Below are 19,152 nucleotides of genomic sequence, written 5' to 3'. Positions count from 1 at the left end.
CTCTTCATATCCTCTGCCCATTTGTTAATCGGGTTATTTGCTTTTTGGGTGTTGAGGCCTGTGAGTTCTTTATATATTTTGGATGTTAACCCCTTGTCAGATATGTCATTTACAAATATATTCTCCCATACTGTAGGATGCCTTTTTGTTCTGTTGATGGTGTCCTTTGCCATACAGAAACATTTTAGTTTGATGTAGTCCCATGAGTTCATTTTTGCTTTTGTTTCCCTTTCTCGAGGAGATGGGTTCAGGAAGAAGTTGCTCATGCTTATATTCAGGAGATGTTTGCCTATGTTGTCTTCTAAGAGTTTTATGGTTTCATGACTTACATTCATGTCTTTGATCCATTTCTAGTTTACTTTTGTGTATGGGGTTAAACAATCCAGTTTCATTCTCTTACATGTAGCTGTCCAGTTTTGCCAACACCAGCTGTTGAAGAGACTGTCATTTCCCCATTGTATGTCCATGGCTCCTTTATCGTATATTAATTGACCATATATGTTTGGGTTAATGTTTGGAGTCTCTATTCTGTTCCACTGGTCTGTGACTCTGTTCTTGTGCCAGTACCAAACTGTCTTGATTACTGTGGCTTTGTAGTAGAGCTTGAAGTTGGGGAGCATAATCCTCCCAGCTTTATTCTTCCTTCTCAGGATTGCTTTGGCTATTTGAAGTCTTTTTGGTTCCATATGAATTTTAGGACGATTTTCTCTAGTTCTTTGAAGAATACTGTTGGTATTTTGATAAAGATTGCATTGAATCTGTAGATTGCTTTAGGTAGGATGACCATTTTGACAATATTAATTCTTCCTATCCATGAGCATGGGATCTGTTTCCATTTATTGGTATCTTCTTTAATTTCTCTGATGAGTGTCTTGTCGTTTTCAGAGTATAGGTCTTTCACTTCTTTCATTAGGTTTATTCCTAGGTATTTTATTCTTTTTGATCCAATTGTGAATGGAATTGTTTTACTGATTTCTCTCTCTGATAGTTCATCATTAGTGTATAGGAGTGCCACAGATTTCTGTGTATTCATTTTGTATCCTGCAACTTTGCTGAATTCAGATATTAGATCTAGTAGTTTTGGAGTGGATTCTTTAGCGTTTTTTATGACAATATCATGTCATCTGCAAAGAGGGACAGTTTAAGTTCTTCCTTGCCAATCTTGATGCCTTTTATTTCTTTGTGTTGTCTGATTGCCGTGGCTAGGACCTCCAGTACTATGTTGAATAGAAGTGGGGAATGTGGGCATCCTTGTTTTGTTCCTGATCTTAAAGGAATAGCTTTCAGCTTCTCGCTGTTAAGTATAATGTTGGCTGTGGGTTTCTCCTATATGGCCTTTATTATGTTGTGGTACTTGCCCTCTATACCCATTTTGTTGAGAGTTTTTATCATGAATGGATGTTGAATTTTGTCGAATGCTTTTTCAGCGTCTATGGAGGTGATCATTTGGTTTTTGTCTTTCTTTTTGTTGATGTGGTGGATGATATTGATGGATTTTCAAATGTTGCATCCCTGGGATGAGTCCTCCTTGATCATGATGGATGGTCTTTTTGATGTATTTTTTAATTCAGTTTGCTAATATTTTGTTGGGTATTTTTGCATCTGTGTTCATCTGGGATATTGGTGTGTAATTTTCATTTTTTGTAGTGTCTTTGCCTGGTTTTGGTATTAGAGTGATGCTGTCCTCATAGAATGAGTTTGGAAGTATTTCCTCTTCTACTCTTTGGAAAAGTTTAAGGAGAATGGGTATTAGATCTTCACTAAATGTTTGATAAAATTCAGCAGTGAAGCCATCTGGTCCAGGGTTTTGTTCTTAGGTAGTTTTTTGATTACCAGTTCAATTTTGTTGCTGGTAATTGGTTTATTCAGATTTTCTGTTTCTTCCTTGGTCAGCCTTGAAAGTTTGTATTTTTCTAGAAAGCTGTCCATTTCTTCTAGGTTATCCAGTTTGTTAGCATATAATTTTTCATAGTATTCACTAATAATTCTTTTTATTTGTATTTCTGTGGTGTCCATAGTGATTTTTCCTTTCTCATTTCTGGTTTTATTAATGTGTGTAGACTCTCTTTTTTTCTTGTTAAGTTTGGCCAGGGTTTTATCTATTTTGTTTATTTTCTCGAAGAACCAGCTCTTGCTTTCATTGATTCTTTCTATTGTTTTATTCTTCTCGAATTTATTTATTTCTGCTCTAATCTTTGTTATGGCCCTCCTTCTACTGACTTTGGTCCTCATTTGTTCTTCTTTTTCTAGTTTCAGTAATTGTGAGTTTAGACTGCTTATATGGGATTGTTCTTCTTGCCTGAGGTAGGCCTGTGCTGCAATATACTGTCCTCCTAGCATGCCCTGGCTGCATCCCACAGATTTTGTGGTGTTGAATTATTGTTGTCATTTGTCTCCATATATTGCTTGATCTCTATTTTTATTTGGTCATTGATCCATTGGTTATTCAGGAGCATGTTGTGAAGCCTCCATGTGTTTGTGGGATTTTTCATGTTCTTTGCATAATTTACTTCTAGTTTCATACCTTTGTGGTCTGAGAAACTGGTTGGTACAATTTCAATCTTTTTGAATTTACTGAGGCTCTTTTTATGGCCTAGTATATTATCTATTCTTGAAAATGTTCCATGTGCACTTGAGAAGAATGTGTATTCTGCTGCTTTTGGGTGTAGAGTTCTGTAGATGTCTGTTAGATCCATCTGTTCTAATGTGTTGTTCAGTGCCTCTGTGTCCTTATTTTCTGTCTGGTTGATCTGTCCTTCAGAGTGAGTGGAGTGTTGAAATCTCCTAGAATGGAATGCATTGCATTCTATTTCCCCTTTTAAGTCAGTTAGTATTTGTTTCACATATGTAGGTGCTCCTGTGTTGGGAGCATTGATATTTATAATGGTTATTTCTTCTTGTTGGATTGACTCCTTTATCATTATGTAATGTCCTTTGTCTCTTGAGACTTTCTTAGTTTTGAAGTCTATCTTGTTTGATACAAGTACTGCAACTCCTGCTTTTTTTCTCTCTTAGTTGCATGAAATATCTTTTTCTATCCCGTCACTTTTAGTCTGTGTATGTCTTTTGGTTTAAAGTGAGTCTTTTCAAGGCAACATATAGATGGGTCTTGTTTCTTTATCCATTCAGTGACACTATGTGTTTTGATTGGTGCATTCAGTCCATTTACATTTAGGGTGATTATCGATAGGTATGTACTTATTGCCATTGCAGACTTTTGATTCATGGTTACCAAAGGTTCAAGGTTAACTTCCTTACTATTTAAGAATCTAACTTAACTCACTTAATATGGTATTACAAACATAATCTAAAGGTTCTTTTCTTTTTCTCCTCCTTTTTCTTCCTCCTCTGTTCTTTATGTATTAGGTATCATATTCTGTACTCTTTGTCTTCCCCTTGTTTGACTTTGGGAATAGTTAATTTAATTTTGCATTTGCTTAATAATTAGCTGTTCTACTTTCTTTACTGTGGTTTTATTACCTCTGGTGCCAGCTATTAAACCTTAGGAACACTTTCATCTATAGCAGTCCCTTCAAAATAGACTGTAGAGATGATTTGTGGGAGATAAATTCTCTCAGCTTTTGCTTATGTGGAAATTGTTTAATCCCTCCTTCAAATTTAAATGATAATCTCACCAGATAAAGTAATCTTGGTTCCAGGCCCTTCTGCTTCATTGCATTAAATATATCATGCCACTCCCTTCTGGCCTGAAAGGTTTCTACTGAGAAGTCTGATATTAACCTCATGGGCTTTCCTTTATATGTGATCTTATTTCTCTCTCTGGATGCTTTTAATAGTCTGTCCTTATCCTTGATCTTTGCCATTTTAATTACTCTATGTCTTGGTGTTGTCTTCCTTGGGTCCCTTGTGTTGGGAGATCTGTGCACCTCTATGGCCTGAGACTATCTCCTCCCCCAGATTAGGGAAGTTTTCAGCAGTTACCTCCTCAAAGACACTTTCTATCCCTTTCTCTCTCTCTTCTTCTTCTGGTACCCCTATAATGCGAATGTTGTTCTGTTTGGATTGGTCACACAGTTCTCTCAATATTCTTTTATTCTTAGAGATTCTTTTTTCTCTCTGTGCCTCAGCCTCTTTGTATTCCTCTTCTCTAGTTTCTATTTCATTTATTGTCTCCTCCACCATATCCAATCTGCTTTTAATACCCTCCATTGTGCTCTTCAATGATTGGATCTCCAACTGGAATTCATTCCTGAGTTCTTGAATACCTTTCCATACCTCCATGAGCATGTTAATGATTTTTATTTTGAACTCCCTTTCAGGAAGAGTCATGATGTCCATGTCATATTTCTCAGGAGTTATATTAATTTTACTCTGTACCAGGTTCTTTTGGCATTTTATATTTGTATATGGTGCTCTCTCGTGTCCAGAAACTCTACTCTCTGGAGCTGCTCAGCCCCTGAAATAATGTCGGGGGTCGCAGGGGAGTGGTATTTGTGCCTGGGGGGAGGAAAGAGCTGTTTCCTGCTTCCCAGCTGCAATGCCTGTCTCCACTGCCTTAATCAGTGTGCTGAGCATACAGGTATAAGCCTCTATGCTTTGCATTTGTAGTTGCTGTAGACAGATCTTCCCTCAGGCTGGCCTAACGCCAGCCAGGGTAGGGTTTGCTGGCTTGTGAGCTAGGTGGGGCTGGCCGGGAGAAAGGTGCAGTAGGCTACCTATCACGGAGGGGGTCCTTGGAGCTGTGTAGCCAGCCAGGGAGCTGGAGCACCTGGAAATTGTGAAAGCTCCCAACCTGCTGAGCAGAGTGCACTCAAACAATTTTGTCTACCTGTCCTTTCTCCTGAGCAGTAAGCTCTGTGCAGTCCTTGCCCCTTTAGCAGCCCTCTTGCTAAGGGCTTCCTTGTTAGGAAGTCTTTCAGACTGCCCACCTTTCTTTTGTCCCAGGGCAGCCGGATACAGATCCCTGCTTTCCAAAAGCGGCTGGAATCTCAGTCTCTCCAGGAATTCTGCCTGTCTTAGGTTTCCAATCCTCTAATCACGAGAGTATTGTGAAAGCACCATGAAATGTAGGTTTGTGCTCCCAGAGCAGATCTCCGGAGTTAGGTATTCAGCAGTCCCAGGCCTCCACTCCCTTCCTGCTCCATTTCTCTTCCTCCCTCCGGTGAGCTGGGGTGGGAGAGGGGCTTGGTTCCCGCTGGGCTACAGCAGTGGTCTTTCTGTGAGCCCTTTCTGTGAGGTCTGCTCTTTTCTCCAGGTGTATGCAGTCTTGCACAGTCCTCTTTCCTGTTGCTCTTTCAGGATTAGTTGTATTAATTATATTTTTGTATTATATGTGGTTTTTGGAGGAAGCCTCTGTCTTACCTCTCATGCTGCCATCTTTAATCCCGAGATCCCCAATAGCATTATGTTTTAAAAACAGTGTACATACCTTAATTTAAAAATGCTAACCGTCTTCTCAGGTTTCAGCAAGTCTTAGTCACTCATCACAGATCACCATCACAGAATAATAAAGTCTGAAATATTGTGAGAATTACTGAAATGTGATACAGAAACATGAAGTGAGCAAAGGCTGTTGGAAAAATGGTTGCTGATAGACTTGCCTGAAGCAGGGTTGCCATAAACCTTCAGTTTGTAAAAAACGTAGTATCTGTGAAGTGCAATAAAGTAAGGTATGCCTGTATGATCTTATGATCTAGGTCTTTAAAGATAAAGGTTTCTAGGAAGCGCCCTTCCCTTTCTGCTGAGTTCATGTAAAGTTTGTGACTCTAGCTTCTTGCTTATGTCAGTAGTGCTTCACTGTGGTGACTCCCTCCTTCCTGTCACCATTGCCATTTCCTCTGGATCTGACTCCTTGCCTTCTGAGGCCTGCAGTCCACATCTCTGAACATCTCTTCTCTACATGGACCTCTGTGCTAACACTATTTGCAGCACAGTGTATATGTTATGACTACTGGCATGTGGATTGGCCCTATATTAGACAGTGTTCAAGAGCTGATTCCCATCACAGACATCTCTGCACAGTGCTACTTGCCCCCAGCTCCACTGAGCACAGCAGTGACACAAACACATTTGAGAAATGTGGTGGGATGAATATTTTAGTAAGCATGTGTTACTCTTAAAATATAGCACTGTGGGTTACCTGCACCTAGTTTGAATCAGTGACACTGCCCCCTACACCCCATTCAGGCAGGTGAATCAGAACCTTTCTCATTGTCCCTTCACAGGCTCCAGAGGTGTACGTGTTTCCCCAAAAAGGTGTGGTTCATCCGAGGCACGTGATGACCTCTCCGGCTTCCCTTCGGCTCTCCCAGATAGAGAGGGAGCATCCTTCTCTCTCTCAGAACCCCAGGAACCCCAGGAGCAGGAGGATTTGGAGCCTGTTCAGAAGAGAATGAAAGGAGGTCAGAATTTTATGGTTTTGTGTATCCTTGGGTCTCTTGGGAGCACCTTGGGTCCCCAGTGGGGCTGTCTGATCTGCTCCCATGGGACCCCACCTTCTGTAGAAGCATGAGGACACAGTCTCAGGCTGACACTGGTGGTGCCTGAGTATTTTATGGGCCTTTTCTCTCCTGTTTGCATCATTGGGATCAAACTGTCTTTACTATTAGGATATACTCTTGGGAACAATGTGTTCTGAATTGCAGTCCTGTTCTTATATCACAACCAGGTTTTTAAAATGTTGTCTTTAAGGAATAGTTTGAACCTTAAGGGTGTTCTAGAGAAAAACATACACTTTAAAAGCCTAAGTTCAAAAGATTGTAGAAAATATTTTGGAATGTGTGGTAGGACAGTGGCTGCATGGCCTGAGAATAGCCTGCAGATGGGGGCATGTGACAGGCTCAGGAGGGAGGGCCTGGGGGACAGAAATTGAACTGAAAACTGAACTGATCAGCTTGGGGAGGACATGGAAAGAATGGGCAATGGGTACATTTTAAACGTATAGAAATGAAGCCATTTTTAACTCCAGTAAAAAAATCGTACAAGGAAAAAGATTAGAGTATATTGTTGCCTCAGCAGTAAGTCCTTAGGCATAACCTGAGTACAGTGCACTGAACATATAATTGTGTCATCATAGTATTGGGAAGGGAGTCCAGGGAGCAAAATACTTCTCTACCTTAATAGATGTCAGGAGATGATGTCTAAAATCAATCAACGGAAGCATTGCATTACAGTTCAGAAACACGGAGGGCCGTACGGGAAGGAACAGCTAAAGACACGAAAGTAGTTCTTCAGAGGAGGGAGGTGGAAGGTGAGGAGGGTCTGGGACAGATGGCGGCTGCTTTTGTTTTCTGTTAAATAGTATTTCTTCAATTAAAAACCTGTAATAAGCAACACAGGAGCATGACAGAAAAATTAATACACACCAGCAGAAGAAAAGGGAAAATATTTTAAAGCTCCTGGTAACATCTCTCAGAGTCTATACCTTCCAGCACTTTTGTGTATACATGAGTCATGTCTTTTTAATCAAAAATGATAAAATGATATTATATACAAATACTGTTTGACAACTGGCCTTTATCTCTTAACTATGTATCCTGAACATATTTTTTTTATATGTCATTAACTGTTCTTCTAAAACAAAAGCATACTGGAATATGAGACTTATTTGGGGCCTCCTTAAAAATGCCCTTTGAAATATGGAAATGGTAAGGGTTGTGTCTTCTGCCCATCGGTTAAGAGTTTGTACAACAGAAAGACCACATGTCTGTTTCCTCCTTGGCTGTGATGATCAGAGCAAGTCCCTTTCTCTCTCAGATGGCGATCCTGGCCTGAACCTGCCTGTGCTGGTTACAGACCAGTGTAGACACACTCCTGCCCTAAAAGATGTCAGAGCTGCAGCTATGAAGCCAGATAAGATGGAGGAGACACTCACATGTATCATCTGCCAGGATCTGCTGCATGACTGTGTGAGGTGTGTGTCCACCAGGAAGGCCTCTGTGGGGAGCCCTACTGGTAACATAGTGGGAAGCATCCCTCTGGGTCAGGTGGGTCCAGGCCACTGAGGTTACTATTGTCATTTTACTTACTTGATCAACAAGCTAAAAACATGGCTCCGGTGACTGAGGCATTGGAAGAACCCATGAGACTGTGGCTCAGTGGACTCGAGTTAGGACTGGCAGGGGGCCTAGTCTGCCTCATACTTAAGTGAACTGTGTGGAGTTGTGAATGTTTCCTAGTTAAGGAAGCGTAATAGAGGAGAACAAAGATTCCAGGAGTAGCTTAGGGAGAACCTTCTCCTTGCTTTTCGGTGGGAACTTAGAGCCCGTCTGAATTTCAACTTAAATGCAGGCACTTTCTACACTCATGGCCTCTGTTCTCATGTTCCTAAAGTCCCTCTGTTCTTCTGTCCCCTCTGGAACACAGTTTGCTCTATGGCCTCTGGTTTATTTTACTTAACAGGGACTGATTTAAAGTAGTTTAGGCTGAATGCTCTGTTTTCACAGGGACTGTTTCTCGGGTGGGTTGCAGAAGGCAAGTGGCATTCCCTGTGTGTTAGCCTAGGATGCCAGCCCTGCCAGCAGTGAGGCCACATGAACAGCTATGGCACCTGCGAAACTCGGACTGGAAGCTCTGCTGAGTCGAGAGAACTTGGTGGGAGGGTAGTGGTTCTCTTCTCTATGTTGTAACCGACCCTCTGCCTGAGCAAGGCCATGTCCTCCTGGGAATAAGGCAGTATGACCCAGGGCCCCTGCTTCTTGCTTTCTAGGCAGGCTGTGCCCCTTGTGTACTGGTGTCTCAGGGACTACAGTGGGTTGGTGGGCAAGCACTCCACCTGAGTGCACCACAGGGGCATCTGAAGACCTGTCCTTATACTCCCAGCCTGCAGCCCTGCATGCACACCTTCTGTGCAGCCTGCTACTCAGGCTGGATGGAGCGCTCCACCCTGTGCCCCACCTGCCGCTGTCCAGTCGAGAGGATCTGTAAAAACCACATCCTCAACAACCTGGTGGAGGCATACCTTCTCCAGCACCCAGGTAATGGGGCAACCCACCCAGCTGTGGGATGCTGTGGTAGGTCTTCCCGAGGGCCACCAGCCAGCAGAGCCATGTCCTTTGAATTCTAGACAAGAGTCGCAGTGAGGAAGATGTGCGGAGCATGGCTGCCAAGAACAAGATCACTCAAGACATGCTACAGCCCAAAGTCAGGAGGTCTTTCTCTGATGAGGAAGGGAGTTCCGAGGACCTGCTGGAGCTGTCAGATGTGGACAGTGAATCCTCAGATGTTAGGTGAGGCTGCACCTGGCTCACAGTGGAGCAGAGCTCATGGGTAGCACAGGGTCTGTGTCCAGGTTTTGCACTGAGCAACCCAGCTCCTTGATGGTCTTGGCTCACTTATATGTGAAGTTGGGTAGTGATGTAACCTACCTTGAGCATGGCAAGGATGGAGCAGGTGCTGAGGACAGTTGTCCATGTAGGTAACTATGAGGGGGACTTACTGCCCTGTCTCCCCCACCCACCCCCAACACACCTTTTGTTTTTAGGTGTACATGGAGCATTTATTATTTTTTGTTTATCTGTATTTTTTTTGCAGTTACACTGAGATGTAAGTGACATACAGCACTACATAAGTTTAAGATATACAGAATGATGAGATGATGAGTTGACGCGCATCTATTGTGAAATGGCCACAATAGTTGCTGGTATTCACTGACTCCTCATCAAGCGCCCTGATTCATTGGCTATGACAAAATCATGATTTAAGATGAGCACACTTCCTCTCTGTAGCTTACCTAGTGACCATATCATTTGCCAGGGGCAGATCGCAGAAAAGCCATGGTCACTGGGCTGAGAGGATGCAGTCCTAGGAGACCTCATTTTATCTGTTAGAAAATGCTGATGTTTCCTTACTAAGAAGTCCATGGTCTGAATTTTGGGTGGACGTCATATTTAAAAAGACAAAAACCAAAACTCCAAGATGTGTATTATCTGTTTCTTTTCAAAAAATTTAGCAATGATCAAGCAAAAGAGGAAAACCAAAATTCACTTTACTGTGAATGTTTTATTGTATATCCATCTGACTGCTCATATATTTAGTCATACATGCTTTCCTTAACAAGTAGAATGTAGTGCAAGCAAATACTTTAAGATGACCATACTGTACATATGAGTTTGTAATGTTTTCAGTGTGCTCAACTGAGAAGCAGGGTTGCAGCATGCAGCCAGCAACCTGCTGTTCACAGCACACACCGATTTACATCATGGAGATGAGCAGTGGGGGTGGGATGGTCAGGTCACAGTGACTGGGATGACACTTGTGGTCTTCTGATGTGTGTCAGTAAATGCCCATCAGGAAGTCCTGGTGATGACACTCCTAGAGGTGTGCTGAGGGGTGTCAGGAACCCCTGTTGGTGCTCTGTGGAAGGAGAAGCTCACCTCATCCCCATTTACAGATTTTATTACAAATGAGGTTGGGCATCTTTTCACTGTGTCTTCTGGCCAGGTCTCACTAGTTCCTCCCTTGCTGGTTCCTGCCTCGGTGACAGACTCAGGCAAGTGTTCTCCAGGGTGAGGGAAGAGTCAATGTACAATTTTCCTGTGGACTCATTTTTACTGTTTGCAGTTTTTGAAAGCTCAGCTGAATTGCATAAACCCAGATGGCAAGGGCTTTTGCCGGCCAGTTGGAAAGCTCTGTGAAGACACCACCATCCAGCCTTGGTGCATTTTGTTCTGATTTTAACAAAGGACAGATTTTTCCTGGGTTCCCAAAGTGACGGTCCAGAACGCCCCTCTGGACACAATTCACAGCTTACCCAGCAGGGAACGAGCAAGAGTGTGTCCTGCCCCATGTGGAGACAGAGCAGAGCTCCCTGACTGCCGCTGTTCTGGGGGAGCACTGGCAGGGTACCTAGTGGAGTTGTGCCATCTTTCCCCTTAGCACACACTGGGTGGCAGCAGATGCTACAGAGCTGAATGTGCCACCAGGCCCAGGGGCTTAAGTCTTGTCTCATCACTGGGGCCGGGGCCATGGTTGCCACTACCATGTCCACGAGAGCACGTATCTCCCCACTCTCCCACACTCCAGGTCAGTGTGTATTTTCCTTGCAGCCAGCCGTACATTGTGTGCAGACAGTGTCCTGAGTACCGAAGGCAAGCGGCACAACCCCTCCCTTGCCCAGGTCCTGGCCCCGAGCCAGGGTCACTGCAGGCTCCCAGTGACACACCATCTACATCCACCAGCACCACCACAGGTGAGAAGATGTGCCATCCACGCTGTCACACTCCTCCCCTTGCTGTGGGCTGACACTCCTGCTGGTTCCCCTCAGCTCCTCTACTCATCTGTCACTGCCTCCAAGGTCCCACTGCCTCTCATAGCTTATTCTTTTCATGGTCTGTTTGTTGCTAAGAAACCTGATGACTCACCTGCTTACTGGTGGGCCTTTGCTCCCAGGTACTCCTGGTGATTTGGTCCTGATTCTTTAGGGCAGCCAGTGTCCTAGGTGGTGCTTGCCAAGGCCAAAATGAGTGGCATACTCGGGCCTCCAGTGAGAGACTGGCCTCTTGGCAGCAGCAGGTCTTGTTACCAGAGCCACCTGGAGCTTGTGTGTTGTCTCTTTCCAGTGGGGGAGTTCCCACGTGTCATCAGGAAAGGGAAAGTAGACATGGGGAATCAGTGTTTTTTAGCAATGGCTGTTCTGTGGTTCATGGCCCCACAAGGGACCAGCCTCTGAACCACTGTTAGACTGAGCCTGTCATAGGGCCCCTGACCCAGAGCCACATTCTTAACCATCTGCCTTGACACTGTGTTGTGGCTTCATACAGCCCCTGGGGACAGGGATAGACCTCCTGACTCTGCTCTTGGCCAGGCAGGCTCCACCGTCTGGAGAATGCAGAGTCCCCACTGGGACGGGGTTTGTGGCTGGTGAGCAAGCAAAGATGGAGCCTCCTGTGTGGCCAGTGAGTGCTGGGGCTGAGCTCCATGTACATGGCTCCTGGGAGGGATCAGCTGGTCTTGCCTGCTGGGGTTGTCACTTATTTATTTGGAGGAGAGACAGAGATTAAGTGTAGAACTTGCTTTACTGTCTTTTTGTGTGTGCTTTATGGCCTGAGCTGCCTTTATAGGAAATGGTAGAAAACCTTCATGTGATCTTTGAAATATTGCTACAACCACTGAGTCAAAGATAACTTTGGTTATATTTGGTCTACTTCACTTCCTTCATTTAGATGGTGGTCTGTCATTTGGCTGTTGAGAATAGGTCTGAATTCTCTCTGGGTTTTCTCATAGGTCTGTCCTCTGCATGCATGCTTTCTGGCTGCCTTCTAGGTATGGGTCTGATCCACTCCTTCTGCTGGTGTCCCTACATTGTTGGCCTGAACATCCTGTCTGTTCTTCAGCTCAGGGTTACATGTGCGCCCTGCAAGGAAGTCACGCCATATGTACCTGCTGCTTCCAGCCCATGCCCGACCGGAGGGCAGAGCGTGAGCAGGACCCCCGCATTGCCCCCCAACAGTGTGAGTAACAGTGTGTGTGTGTGATGTCTGCCGGGCAACCTCTCCACCACAGGGCCTCCTTTGTGTCCTTTCTGCTGAGAACTTGGAGTGTTGTTGATTTTTGAGTGAAATGAGGATGCAGTTGTTTTTCATCTGCATAATTAGTTGTCCCTACATGACCATATTGAGTAGTCCCGTCTTTTCCCACCTATCGATAATGCCGCCCCATTATAAACAGTTTCCAATAGTGGGTGGTTCTCTTTCTGCTGTCCACATCTGATATCTGACCCCATATCAGAGCCACAGTAGTTCTATAACATGCCACTTTTAACTCTAACAGATGAAATGTGATGCTTTAACTTATAGTTCTTGGATTACCATTAAAATTGAGGTTGTGATTTATTTAGTGGTTATTTGAATGTATTCCTCACTGAAGTGGCCTCACTGGTGATTGTGCTCTGTGTCCACAGGTGCTGTTTGCCTGCAGCCCTTTTGCCACCTGTACTGGGGCTGTGCCCGGGCTGGTTGCCTTGGCTGCTTGGCCCCATTTTGCGGTAACACCAGTTCTTCAGCCTTTTGTGTTCACTTGATGCAGTCGTGGGGTTTGATGGGGAGGCATGGCCTGTTGTGTGCCTAATGAGGGGAGACCACCGCTGGTCACCATAAGTTAACTACCTTTTCCTGACATGCTGCATAGGTTTGCTGTTTAAAAGTGTCAGTCCTCATTAGCTCTACAATAACAAAACAATAACAAACAGTTTGGGGTATACTGAGTTTAAAGTTGGGAGGGTTTGTTTATGTACAAGGAGCCCCATCACTGAAGATGCACAGTCTGGCTGCAGTGTTCAGACTCCACAGTTCCGGACCAGGTGCTGAGGCAAGTGGGAGTTCTGTCCATTTCAGGAGGGAGGGAATGGAAGTGATCTCAATCATCCTTTACTTAAAATTGTGTTTTATCATGGACCCTGTTATCCTTTCTAGACTATAAGGAAGGAAATTAAGTTATCTTAATTGTTGGTGAATGATGTTTTTGTGAAACATCTGTGAAATGAGTAATATTGTTTCCTTCTGTCCTGTAGAGCTTGACCTGGGTGACAGGTGTCTGGATGGTGTGCTGAGCAACAACAACTACGAGTCAGATGTCTTGAAGGTACCAGGCTGCGGGCCAGGCACGGGTCAACAGAGGCCACCCATGACTTCCCAGATGCCTTAGTGACTCTTTTGCATTTTCTGACGAGTACCTCCACCAAGTTTCTGAATCCTTTTGATGTATATCTGTTTTTCCCAATCTTCCTAAAAATAGGTATTTCCTTTATTCCATCATGCCACATATCTACAGGAATTGCCTCCCGTGGCTCTGATTCCTGCTTGTCCTTGCCGAGGGTTTCTGGGCCCAGGGTAGGGGTGGGCTGGCCCTTGGGCAGAACCAGGGCCTCTGTCTGGCTCTCTCCCTCTCTGACCATTTTCCTTCCTATTTCAAGAAATTAGTCCAGCTTTGAGAATTTCAGTGTTTAATGTGTGCATTGGTCTCTTGTGGAGAATCTTACCTTCACCCCGTTTACAAATAGTGTCATACATAGAGGACTGTGGGCTATCTTGCCTGCGTGGCACACTCCTCAGTACCACTGTACTCTAGTTAAAGTCCACATAGCACTTTCTTGTAGGTTTGCACAAAAGTAACCAAGCAGCCAAAGGCACAGCAGATCCAGACCCTCAGCTTCCTTGTCATGTGGTCATGGGCCTGTCACTGCACTGTGGTTGCTCCAGCCAAGGTTAGGTGTCTCACTGCCCCCATCCTAGCAATGTTTTTGCAGAATTTTAGAGAGAGTGTGGTAACTCATACACTCACGGTTCTAAAGCTAGCCTGGTTTTTGAGGCTCCAAGGAAGCATTTCAGACAAAAATCCTTGTACACTAATTTGTGAATGAGTTACCATGACATCCTGGGTGTTCTGTTCCTGTCCTGGGCATCCTGGTCCATGAGCTGACCTAGGTTTCCTAGGAGCAGGCCCCCACAGCTTCACTTGGCACTCGCCCTTGGCTGTCCTCCGCAAATGCCCACCACAGTTAAGTTGGCTGTGCTTCAGCTATATCCACCTTCAAGGGCCTTTTATGAAACATTTATCCTCTTGTCACTTTAGTGTTTCTCTCTCCAAGCTGGTATTCCTTCTACTGCCCTTCTCTCCCTATCACAGAATTACCTGGCAGCCAGGGGGTTGACGTGGAAAAACATGTTGACTGAGAGTCTTGTGGCTCTGCAGAGGGGAGTGTTCTTACTGTCGGGTAAGCTCCTTGCACATGCCGTCCTCTCTGAGGGCTGCGTGTTTCCATTGGTGCCTGTGCCTCCTGTAAAGCCCACCCCTTGGCAGTACCACCGACCCACTTTCCCATATGCACAGCTTTGATATCCGCCCACCCTGGAAAGGTCCTAATACTCCTTTTGAATTTTTTTCATAAATCATTTGCTTGTTTGTGACATTGGCTGTTATTTTATATTAGGCTCTCTGAATTTGGGGTATATGGATTTGTGTGGTGTCTTTGTTAATGAAGAGCACATCACATTGTCATTTGCATTGCAAATACATTTTCCACTATTTGATTAAAATTTTACCTTTGTTGTATGTGTTTCCACTGTGATATTTAAATTGTAGGCAAGCAAATTTACAGATCCTTCCCACGTGCCATTTGGTTTTCGTGACGTACCTAGAAATGGCTCAAGAAAAAACTATTTCTTTTGGTGCTTTGTTGGATTTTTTTAAATACATGCATTTTCTTACTCCAAGTGGAATTATTTTGCTGTGAGGAAGTAAGCTGATATCTAGGTTGGTTTTGTTGTTTTCCAAACATCTAGCCCATTTTTGCCCCCTGTTTATGGATCAATGCATTTGTTTCCCACTAGTTTGCAAGGCCATGTCTATTCTCCTATTCTGGAAACATGACATTACCTGGCGACTGGCCATGCCCAAGTGAGACTGTGTCCTTCCAGATTATAGGATCACAGGGAACACCGTGTTGTGTTACTGCTGTGGCCTGCGAAGCTTCCGAGAGCTGACCTACCAGTATCGGCAGAACATTCCTGCTTCTGAGCTGCCGGGTAGGGAAACCTCTGCAACTCAATTCTTTTTGATTGGCTTCTGTGCTCCTTATGAATAGATGCTCTGTTTGGGCCTTTGCTTTTTGGTCTTAGTGGACATCTGCATCAGCCAGGAGAAAAACTGCATCAGAGAGGCTACATGAGGGTCATGCATGTTTCAGGGCCGCTATCTACCACTGCTAGCTCAGTCTCTGAGTCTGTCTGCTGTGATGAGGGTTTCTGATACAAGAGGCACAAAAATGTCCTGTAGACAACTGGAATAATCTCATTTCCTAAGTTGGGTTTTCACTTATATGTTTCTTTCCTTTCCTGAAATCTTGGAACAGTCTAAAGAAACTAGTTACATAGTGTGACATATATCTCACATATGTAATTTTTTCTCTTACAGTGGCTGTAACATCCCGTCCTGATTGCTATTGGGGCCGAAACTGCCGCACTCAGGTGAAGGCCCACCATGCTATGTGAGTGAGATGCCTACCTGCAGGTCTGGGGGTGCAAGGATGGGGCTGAAGTGGGCCTCATGCAGAAAGGCAAGCCCTCAATTTCCTAGTAGGAAGGTCAATTTTTTTTTTTAAGTGTTTTGGGCAAGTTAATGTCTCAGCTTTTAAGGTAAGTTCATGAGCTAGTCAACCATCTCCTTGTAAATATGCTAGTTTAGTCACTATGCTTCTATGAAGTCATGTAGCATATAAAATAGTGTCACCATGTGGAAATTCTGCTCCTCCATATCCCACTTCATCAAAAGTGTGCACACAAACACTCCCTCCATCCTCCACCTCGTGTTCCCAGAGCACAGCCTGCCCTTCCCAGCCAACACACTTGAGGTTTAGCACTTTGGGAACCGGTGGCCATGCCCGATGAGCTGTTTCTTCCCTGAGCCAGGGCCCGTGCTGGGTTGTCTGATGCTGTGAGCAGGTGCCTGTGGGGCCTGTAAAGGCCTGCCTGCGGTGACCTCTGCATTACTGTGTGACGTCCCCTGGAGGTGTGAACTTGCTTCTGCTTATGAACCATACATGAGGTGGTGCCGTGAATCAGTCTCATGGACTGATGCTATTTGAGGCCACTGTCATCCCCAACTGGTCATTTGTGTTTTGGTGACAGTAATTGAGAGAGAGTCCCTTAGTAAAAGGGATGTGGTAGGGACTCAGGTAAAGGTGCCCTCGGGATGATTCTGTAGAATAAAAACCTTGCTTTATTTTGAACATAAACACTGTGTGGAAGAGACAGTTTTGTTATGAGCAGAGATTTCACTAGTAATTGGCCATCTTTCTTAAAACATGGGTGGGCACAGCAAAGGCATACCTGTCTTCCCGTGGGGATGCCCAGCCCTTCGCACAGAGGAAGGTAGCCTGAAGTGCTGTGGGATGCTGAAGAGGAGCAATTTTGAGTCCCTTCTCCAAGTAAATTACCTAAAATGTTTGACTTTTATTTTAAAATTTAAAAAGGAAACTACAAGCCTGCTTTTGGGGGCTAGTTTCTTTGATGATATTAAAAATAGTTCTTTGTGACACTCTATAAAGGCACACAGTTGATTTATCCCGTGGTTCTAGTAGGCGATTTCAGTTTGTGTATCGGAATGCTTCTCTGCTGCCCTCTTGTGTAATTTGATTATTTCTTCCCTGTAGGAAATTCAATCATATCTGTGAACAGACAAGGTTCAAGAACTAAGCATTTGGGAGGCACCAAGTTGGCTCAGGCAGCATATTGGAAAACGGAGTGTTTCAGAAAATACCGTATGCCAATGTTGTAAGGGCATTTGAGGCTCCCTTGGGACACTGGCGGGGGATGGGGGTCTCTGCATCCAGCACTCTGGTGTGACTTTCTCTTGGTGGGGTGAGACCCTCTCAGTGAGATGCCCCTAGCAGCCTGGGAGGCCCAGGGTGGCCCACCCACCCTTCTTCTGAGCTCGGCTGCCCACAGAGCTTTGGCCAGAAGAACAGCCGTTAGATATCCCCTTCCCTTGAGATGATGATGTGCAGGTTTGCTCTCATACCTTTCCCACAGCTGTGTTAAAACAGACGTCTCTCTTCAAGAAAAGTTCCATGACAGAAAAAGGAGAGTTTTTTGTGAATATTCTGTTGTTTAAGTAGAAAGGAGCAGACGTTCATAGCCTGTGGGGTGTAGGGTGCCCTGCTTCAGGGAAGCCACAGTGCAGCATCCTGTATGTTTTCATTTTAATAGTTTTGGTGCTTATCTTCTACTAAGATTTAAATATCACAAACTAGCACAGATAATATAACTTATCACTTACAAATTGATTAAAATTGTGGATAGCATCATATTTGAAAGAACATATGTTTCTGTTCATTAAAAAAATCAGATGTCCAGAACTCCTGTAACCCTATACAACCTGACATTAAGTGCACGGCCCCAGGCAAGTGAAAGTTGGGTCACTGCTGCCCCAGGCCTACCACGGAGCAAAGGGCTGGTGGTGTGTGCTCTGCTAGCACAGCTGCAGGACCTGCCCTTGTCCCCACCTTCTTTGTCCCTTCCCTGCAAGGTCCCAAGGTGTGGGTTGGTCCTCGTGGCACCCCAGCCTGCCTGGAGCAGCCTCTTTCCACTGAGAGTATGAGGGGCCTCTGCTTCCACTAGTCCTTGCCCACTCTTACTGCATTGGGTTTTGCCATGTCATCTGGAATAATACTTGAAATTTTGTTCTTTGTCGAAAAAATCTTTTATCTTTTGTTGAAATCACCTGTTTCGTTTGTTTGCAAAATTGTAACTTCTTGCTTCTTCTCAGGAATACGATTTTGACCGTTGTCTTGCTCTTGATAGAGACTTTTGAGAAGCAGTGCTCTGTTTGTGGAAGGCCTCCTTCCTGGTTCTAATAAACAAGATGTGTCTGTTTCTCTCCCCTGCCTGTTTGTTCAGGTGTTAGCTGCAATGGGCTCTTTCTCATCCTTAGTTAAGTTACCTACTTCTAATCAGAGCTCACCTGGTGGCTCCACTCTTAGGTTAGCCACGTTAGCTGTTGACTGAGCTGGTCCTCCTGCGTGTGACCCAAGGCTGGGGCCCAGGTCTGAGCACTTGAAAAAATGTATAGGTCTCTTGGATCCACCAACCTTGAGGGAGATTGCACTGAAGCCACAGCTTTGTGCAGGAGTGAGGCCTGCCCTCTGTACCTTAGGATGTTGGCTCATGACCCCCTTTCCTCTTTACCTACCCAGGTTCCCAAAAAAGAAAGAACAAACACATGGTCCCTTGGAGGATACATCACCTTTTTAAGCCTGGGTTTCAGCAAAACATTGACTTGAGCTGTGCTGGATCCATCCATGAGGGGAAGGCCATGCCACACCAAACTGCTGGGTCCATGGGCCAACTTTGGTGGAGTTTAGGTTCACCCTTGCTAGTGACTGTATAGGGTAAGAACAGAGCTTTTAGGAGCTTCAGGACCAGGGCAGTTCCCTGGGCTTGACAGCAGAGCTGGGTGGGTGTGCACTCATGCAAGGTTTTCATGACTTCCTATTCCTTTACACCCTCCCCCTGTGCCCCCTCCACCCCACCCCACCCAACAGCCAGCCCATAGTTGGGTTGGAGCCCTGCTGTGTCTTGGTGGCAAAGGCTGCCTTGGGGTGTCTGGCCACCTTATGCAGAGGGAGACTCCCATGTGCTTGTCTCTGGCTCACTGGGCTTAGCCCCAAAACAGGCCTGAGTCTCCATTGCCTGCTTC

The 19,152-nt window shown here is 44.9% G+C and overlaps 1 protein-coding gene across 2 annotated transcripts in view; it reads left to right on the top strand.

The window, feature by feature from the left end:
- Window positions 1–18,334, top strand: part of CHFR (checkpoint with forkhead and ring finger domains) — a 29,259-nt gene extending 10,925 nt beyond the window's left edge. For both annotated transcript variants that reach the window (XM_017680695.3, XM_017680696.3), the window contains 12 exons: window positions 6,186–6,362; window positions 7,717–7,873; window positions 8,782–8,936; window positions 9,026–9,188; window positions 11,007–11,149; window positions 12,294–12,410; window positions 12,860–12,943; window positions 13,469–13,539; window positions 14,584–14,671; window positions 15,375–15,482; window positions 15,871–15,943; window positions 17,108–18,334. In XM_017680695.3, coding sequence (XP_017536184.3) covers window positions 6,186–6,362; window positions 7,717–7,873; window positions 8,782–8,936; window positions 9,026–9,188; window positions 11,007–11,149; window positions 12,294–12,410; window positions 12,860–12,943; window positions 13,469–13,539; window positions 14,584–14,671; window positions 15,375–15,482; window positions 15,871–15,943; window positions 17,108–17,150 — 1,379 coding nt within the window. In that variant the 3' untranslated portion in view covers window positions 17,151–18,334. The remainder of the gene's footprint in view (window positions 1–6,185; window positions 6,363–7,716; window positions 7,874–8,781; window positions 8,937–9,025; window positions 9,189–11,006; window positions 11,150–12,293; window positions 12,411–12,859; window positions 12,944–13,468; window positions 13,540–14,583; window positions 14,672–15,374; window positions 15,483–15,870; window positions 15,944–17,107) is intronic.
- Window positions 18,335–19,152: the final 818 nt, after the last annotated feature.

Source organism: Manis javanica, chromosome 15, assembly GCF_040802235.1.
Source record: "Manis javanica isolate MJ-LG chromosome 15, MJ_LKY, whole genome shotgun sequence".
Lineage (NCBI taxonomy): Eukaryota > Metazoa > Chordata > Mammalia > Pholidota > Manidae > Manis > Manis javanica.
This window is presented reverse-complemented; position numbering and strand designations above follow the sequence as displayed.